This window comes from Mus pahari, chromosome 14 (genome assembly GCF_900095145.1).
Source record: "Mus pahari chromosome 14, PAHARI_EIJ_v1.1, whole genome shotgun sequence".
NCBI classification, from domain to species: domain Eukaryota; kingdom Metazoa; phylum Chordata; class Mammalia; order Rodentia; family Muridae; genus Mus; species Mus pahari.
Window position 1 is genome coordinate 83,690,999 of NC_034603.1, and position 6,674 is coordinate 83,697,672.

At 57.1% G+C, this 6,674-nt stretch overlaps 2 protein-coding genes across 7 annotated transcripts in view; one reads left to right on the forward strand and one right to left on the reverse strand.

Moving 5' to 3' along the window:
* The first annotated feature begins 379 nt into the window (after nt 1-379).
* Sphk1 (sphingosine kinase 1) lies at nt 380-5,312 on the forward strand. 6 transcript variants are annotated; one of them, XM_029545557.1, is made up of 6 exons: nt 380-424; nt 2,736-2,924; nt 3,485-3,637; nt 3,717-3,811; nt 3,889-4,004; nt 4,251-5,312. In XM_029545557.1, exons 2-6 carry the CDS (start codon nt 2,915-2,917, stop codon nt 5,026-5,028), a joined length of 1,152 nt encoding a protein of 383 aa, XP_029401417.1. In that variant the 5' UTR covers nt 380-424; nt 2,736-2,914; the 3' UTR covers nt 5,029-5,312. The 6 variants fall into 6 exon arrangements, with proteins under 6 accessions (XP_029401417.1, XP_021068876.1, XP_029401418.1 ...); XM_021213217.2 differs by lacking the exon at nt 380-424 and adding an exon at nt 1,225-1,482; XM_029545558.1 differs by lacking the exon at nt 380-424 and adding an exon at nt 1,225-1,482 and having other exon boundaries at nt 3,488-3,637.
* Nucleotides 5,313-6,458: 1,146 nt separating this feature from the next.
* Nucleotides 6,459-6,674, reverse strand: part of Ube2o (ubiquitin conjugating enzyme E2 O) — a 43,725-nt gene continuing 43,509 nt past the window's right edge. Inside the window, exon 18 of the mRNA XM_021213054.2 lies at nt 6,459-6,674. This exon is cut by the window's right edge and continues 1,775 nt beyond it. The gene's annotated coding sequence lies outside the window, so the exon portion shown is untranslated.

Here is a 6,674-nt window from a genome sequence, read left to right on the forward strand (position 1 = left end):
TGACCCAGGTCGGCATTTTGAGCGTAAATTTACACACAGTCCGATCTTTCCTTCCCCGTGCCTCAGTTTCTCCTCTTTAATTGTTAATGACTTGCTTTCCAGGCTTGATAGACACTCCTTCCCAAACCGTGGGGGAGCAGAGGGTGTTTCCTACAGTCTGGGCAACAAGCCCCCCTCCAAGCTCAAAATCTCGGGGAGAATAGCCTCCTCCCTGAGTCCGCTAGATATCAACGCCAGATCTGGACCCTAGGACTCTGGTAAGGGGAGGGGCAGGATAGACAAGGGAGCGCGCGGCAGAGAGCCTGGCTCCCCCGCAGAGCCCCCTCCTCCCACCGCGGCTCCTGTCCCTGCAGCGCGTGACCGCGGCACTGCGGCTGCAGAGCTGCAATCCTTCCTTGTCCGCGCTGGATTCCAGGGGTGTGAGGTGGGAAGCCGGGGATGGGGGGTAGGTGCAGGACCAGATCTTGGTGGCCACCCGTCGCGGCACCGGGGGTGGGTGATGACGCCCTTGCTCCGTCCAACTCTTCATTTTTTTGGGGGGGGGGGTTGGTTGGTGGTTTCCGGGAGTTTCTCCACCCGTGAGCGTGTCGCTGAGTCACCTTCTCGGAAGGCACTCGGAGCGTTCATGATCCGGTCAGGCTGTCCCGCGGCGGTACAGAGCCAAGGCATGGAACCGCAGGTCCAGCCTGTGCCCCTGGCCCTCCTAGGGACTCCTAAAATACTGAGAAACTCGGTCGGGGAACTCCAGGGTCCTCTGGGAGAGAAGCCACCTTCAAGGCGTGACCTAGTTCGCTGCAATCCTTTCTTATCTGGGTCCGTTTTCCTCTTGGACTCGTCTCTACTGGACTTTAAGAAGCGATGCAAAGATAGAGGTGGGTGGGGTCGCGCGGGGGCCGGTGTGGGCGCGCTAGTTCTCTGTAACTGGAGCTAAACCAACGCAGCTTCCTTGGGAGTTTTGATGCTGCCTGGGTAGGTCACCAAGTCGGATTTGGGAGCTTCTTTTTCCCAGTCTCCGCTAATAATCTTCCAGGAATTTAACTCCAGTTAGTCACGGACACCTTCAGGTCACTTGCCATGAAATATATCACTTACACAACTATGCGTCTTGTTTATCTCCACCGAAGCGCACACACCCGGGCACATGTGCATTTTCACCCCGAGTTCGCCCGAAGGGGTGGGGAGCGGTGGGACCACGCCCCCATGCTAGCCTCTCCAATCCCGATGAGAGCCCCCATTGCCCTGTCCACACTGCCGGCTTCCTCCAGTTGGTGAGGATCGTGGATCCGGATCATTGGCGGCAGGCAGCTTCTCAGGCCTTGATAGTGTTCCCTGGGGGGAAAGACTCCACCTTTGGAGGTTGCTGACAAGGCTCCCTCCTCTCGACTTCGTTCCCAAACCGGTTCAGCTTTCTCCCGAAAGGCGTGCCAGACTGCTTCGGGTTCGGCGTCTGAGTGAGCCAGCGGCTGCATCTGGAAGCTAAAAGTAAAGGCACCGCGGAGGAGCAGGGGAGGAAGAGAAGTTTGCGGGTGGCGGGTGACGCGACCTGGCCCAGAGCCAGGACAGCACTAGGGTCTGGATGTGGAATTCTGATTAGACTAGGGCTAGGCGACGCCAAAGAGGCGCTGCCTCCCTATTGTGAACAGCAGTTTTGAGGTTCAGCAAGCGCAGACCCACGCGTACCCAAAGCCCACTCGGATGCTGGGCTTTCCCGCTCCTCCGATGCGCTTCAGGCCGGGCTCAGAACCCCACGCCTTGCGGACTTCCTGAGCTGTTCCTCCAGCACGGGGGCGCACAATCGTGTCAGGGGATCCAGCCCCTCATTTGCGCGCGTGGCCGAGCCCTGGACGGCGGCGACTGTGTTCGGGGAGGTGCAGTGAGATCTCGGGCGGGTGGGGGACCAGGGCGGCGCGCAACTCTGGTTCCAACCCGAGAGCACAAGGAACGCGGGGCGTGGTCAGGCTGGCCCAGAGGCTCAGCGCCCTCCCTGGGCCGCCGCGAAGTTGAGCAAAAAGTTTGAGGCCGGAGTGGGGAGATCCCTTGGAGTCGGTGTCAGCCCCGTGTTTCAGTTGTCCCTCTGTCGCTGGGCTGAGCCGGAGAGGAGCTGCTTTCTGCTACTGGCCGCCAGTGGGACAGACTGGGTAGGGATCCCCCTTCCCCCCCCGCGCGCCCTTCCGTAGTTGGCGGTGCCTTCGTGGGTCCGTGAAGAAGACCGCCCCACGCCTGCGCCTCAGTGTACACTCGCTCTCCGGCAGGGCAGACTGCAGTTGTGGGTCCGCCTAGCACAGGCAGGCTTTTGCGGGACTTAGGCACTGTTCTCACGAGTGCGGCATGCCTCCCCACCCCCACCCTCTTGGAGACTATGAGACTCCGCGGCTTCGGAGTTCAGGCAGGGGACCGGGCAACTGGGCAGGTTGAGACGGGGTTCTTCGACCCAGAGTACGCGCCTCTCAATGCCAGTTCTGGGAACTGTATGCAGTTGGATTCTCCACCAACTCCGAAGAGTGAAGAGCCCGACGAAGAGAGCCACGGGTCACTGACTCATGCGTCGAGCCCTAATCCGGTGTCCCTTGGAACGGAATGTTCGTGGGGTGGGAAGCTCAGTCTGGAAAGCTAGATCCCCGACCCACGGGGCTCTGGTGATTCAGTCGTGAGCCAGGGGCTCTGGTTGGGCACTTTGTCCCACGTGCATGGAGCCCAGGCAGTGAACCCCACCACTCTTTCCTCCTGTCCCTCAGATCTGGCCGCCTCGGGGAATGACGAGGGCGCTCTCACAGCCCAGAGAGGTGGAGAGGGCGAGCCCCACGGCCAGTCGCCAGACACCCTCCTGGGCAACACCGATAAGAAGCTGAACGCCTCTAGCAGCGCCAGGGCAGCACCGGTGGCGTCTTGTCAGCGGGAGCCCCGGGACCTGGCTATGGAACCAGGTTTGTGGGGTACCTGTCTGGGAAAGGCTAAGGAGATCTCTGTCCCCAAGAAATGTTGGACAGCAGAAAGAAGCCTAGGGTCACTCGAAAAAAACATTTTGTCCCACGAGGCCAGACATCGTCTGTCCCAGGGCCAAGGAAAGAGGTATTGCGGTGTCCCACTCCCAGACAACCTGTGGGAGGCCACTTCCTCTGGCAGGGTTGTGTTGATGGGTTGAGGATCCCAAGAACTGGGCTGGGATCTTCCACCCATGTTCCCGCCGCTCTCTTCGGCTCTCTAGCGGCCGGTTGTGGACATTACCATTCTGTTTTTGTTTTAAGGTTTATTTTTATGTGTTTTAGTGTTTTGACAGAATACTTATATGTATAAGCACTAGGTGTGTATGTGGCGCCCTTGAAAGCCATTAGAGGGTATATAGATCCCCGGGAACTGGACCTGGGAGTTTGGGACCACTGTGAGCCACCTTTCGGGTGCTGCCTGGGTCTCGTGGAGGAGCAAGTGCTCTTACCCCTACCGAGCCCTCTCTCCAGCCGCATGTGGTGGTGTGTTTTGTTTGTAGCAGACTGCCCCCAGGGACTGCTCCCGCGGCCATGCAGAGTACTGGTGCTGCTGAACCCCCGGGGTGGCAAGGGCAAGGCTCTGCAGCTCTTCCAGAGGAGAGTGCAGCCCCTCCTGGAAGAGGCAGAGATATCCTTTAAACTGATACTCACCGGTGAGTGCTGACCCCAGAGGGTGAAGGGAGCATTTCATGCCAGAAAACCAGCTCTTGAGAACATCAACTCTTCCACCAGAACGGCAGAATCATGCCAGGGAGCTGGTGTGTGCAGAGGAGCTGGGTTGCTGGGACGCCCTGGCAGTCATGTCCGGTGATGGTTTGATGCACGAGGTAAGGGATGCGCTAGAGGATGGCCCAGAGGGCTCGGGATGCTATTTCTGCACTGAGACACTCTGCTTATTTAACAGGTGGTGAATGGACTAATGGAACGGCCCGACTGGGAGACTGCCATCCGGAAACCCCTGTGTAGCCTCCCTGGAGGCTCCGGCAATGCGCTGGCAGCTTCTGTGAACCACTATGCTGGGTGAGAGCTGAGGGTCAGAGTGGGCATCGTGTCCCTTACCGCCATTTTCTGAGTTCCGGTGGGAAGCTCCACTTTCTTCTGGAGCCTCGTCCTCACTTTACTGGCCCTAGGGAGCCTCCATCTGCCGTCACTGGCTCCAGTGACTTCAAAGGGACCACTGCTGCACTGCTAGCCCCCCCATTCCTCAAAAGGAGCCCAAAGAGAATGCAAGAGGGCTCCCGTCCCATCTGGCCTTTAACCTTGCAGGTACGAGCAGGTGACTAATGAAGACCTCCTCGTCAACTGCACACTGCTGTTGTGCCGCCGGCGCCTGTCACCCATGAATCTGCTGTCCCTGCACACGGCTTCTGGACTGCAGCTCTATTCTGTGCTCAGTCTGTCCTGGGGCTTCATTGCTGACGTGGACCTCGAGAGTGAGAAGTACAGGCGCTTGGGGGACATTCGTTTCACGGTGGGCACCTTCTTTCGCCTAGCAAGCCTACGCATCTACCAAGGTCAACTGGCCTACCTCCCTGTAGGAACTGCGGCCTCTAAGAGACCTGCCTATACACTGGTGCAGAAGGGCCCTGTCAACACACACCTTGTTCCTCTGGAGGAGCCAGTGCCTTCTCATTGGACTGTGGTACCAGAACAGGACTTTGTCCTGGTGCTGGTGCTGCTACACACCCACCTGAGTGCTGAGCTGTTTGCAGCGCCCATGGGCCACTGTGAGGCTGGTGTTATGCATCTGTTCTATGTACGTGCGGGGGTGTCAAGGGCTGTGCTGCTGCGCCTCTTCCTGGCCATGCAGAAGGGCAAGCATATGGAATTTGACTGTCCATACCTGGTTCATGTGCCCGTGGTTGCCTTCCGCCTGGAGCCCAGGAGCCAGAGGGGCGTGTTTGCTGTGGACGGAGAACTGATGGTATGTGAAGCTGTGCAGGGCCAAGTGCACCCAAACTACCTTTGGATGGTCTGTGGCAGCAGAGACTCCCCGTCTGGCTGGGACTCCCGGCAGAGGCCACCTCCAGAAGAACCATCATAACTCTGTGCCTTTGTCTACTCTGTCTGCGCTGAGATGGGACCCTCCCCCACATCCATCTCCTGTTATGGGAAGTTATTTCTAAAGCTCCTATGGAGGTGGTAGGGACCCCTGAAGAGAAAGCTAGAAGGTGGGGCTATGTCTTGGAAAGAAAGGCTCTACCTCCCAGTTAGAGTGAGACCCCGGGTACAGCCCCGCTGGCTGGACCAATTGCATATAGAAGACACTCCCCATTGCTCTTGGGGACCTTCCCTGGGAACCAAATTCAAATAAAGAGACTTTTCCAACCTGCTGATCCTATCGTGGGGATTGGGGAGAGAATGGGGTCGTAACACCAGCAAGTCTATGGAATTGTCATCAGAGACTGAACGCATTTAGTTATATCCCACGAGACAGTCATGTTGGTGTTGGGCACTTCACTCCCCATGGGCTGATAATGAGACCCACTTCAGCTGCAGAGGCCCTCAGCCTGGCCAGCAGCCAGCCCTACCTCACACATGGAAGACTCAGGCTCTGTGTTCCACCTCTGACCTCAAATACAGGGCACTCTAGTGGACAGAGCTGGGAATTGTTCCCGAGTTAGAAGCCTCAAGGCAGATCCCGTTAACTGTGGACCTCAGATCAACTGTACCTCTTTACTAGGTCAATTGCTGGCTTCTTCACAGATACTGGGACCTCCCTCGGGGCCATTTACATACAATTCTGCTCTAATTTCAAGTGGTCTTGGGAAGTGCTAGAGCACTTTATGCAGGGGGCTACAGGGAAGCTATCATCCGTGCTGGGTGGATGTCCTGGTGTGGTTGAGCCAGTCCCCTGTGCTACTGCCTGAGGGGAAGCTCTGGTGGACCCTGTGAGAGGAAGACTTGCCTTCATCTCAAGGAAGGGACTCCAGACCAAACTGAAAAATAACAGGCGCAATTTCTTAAAAAAAATATACCGGGCCACACCCATAAGCTATCTCTGTCCACCCAGGACACCTCAGCCCTTCCCTGCTTGCACTTAACAGGAATTCTAGGCAGAAAAGGAAGCTGTGGGACAGGGCAAATGCCAACCCCCTAACCTGGGCTGTTCCAGCCTGGAACCCACAATCCTGACACTTGACCATTGCTAGATGCTGTGGTATTAATTCCTCAGGAATCCTGAAGAGGCAGCTGTAGGATACTGGCTCCCACTACCCAGCGTTGAAAGGTGGCTGCTGCTGTCTGGATAATCAACATTCACCCCAACAGACTCCACGACGAGAGATGAAGGCATTGGGCAATGGAGCCAGATCCTCCTCCTCCTCCTCCACCACCACCACCACGTCTCCCTTAGGGAAGTGGTATAGGAGGGTGGGTCCTGGCACACAGACAGCAATATCAACCTGAATGAACAGCAGAGGCAGGTTTAATGTGCCATCTTGTTTTGTTAATGAGCCAACCCCCCCAAAAAAATGCAAGTTAAAAAGTTTAATCACACAGCACTTTATACAGGTATTGTAAGCAGTAGGCATTCACATCTCCACGTGAACAATGGCCTGGGAAGCATGGCCCCACCAGGCCCATGTCCCCGGTGAGTGTCCCAAGGCTCTGCTGCCCTGGTGGTCCTGGCACAGCACAGGTGTGGAGCCCACTTAAGGCTGACAAGACGCATCATGCTTTGGCTTTTTT

Bases quoted from the DNA above. Each gene is read 5' to 3' on its own strand.
- Sphk1 (XM_021213216.2), top strand. From the start codon at position 3,460: ATGTGGTGGTGTGTTTTGTTTGTAGCAGACTGCCCCCAGGGACTGCTC. The intron at 3,638-3,716 runs GTGAGTGCTGAC...CTCTTCCACCAG, and splicing joins CTTTAAACTGATACTCACCG to AACGGCAGAATCATGCCAGG. The intron at 4,005-4,250 runs GTGAGAGCTGAG...TTAACCTTGCAG, and splicing joins TCTGTGAACCACTATGCTGG to GTACGAGCAGGTGACTAATG.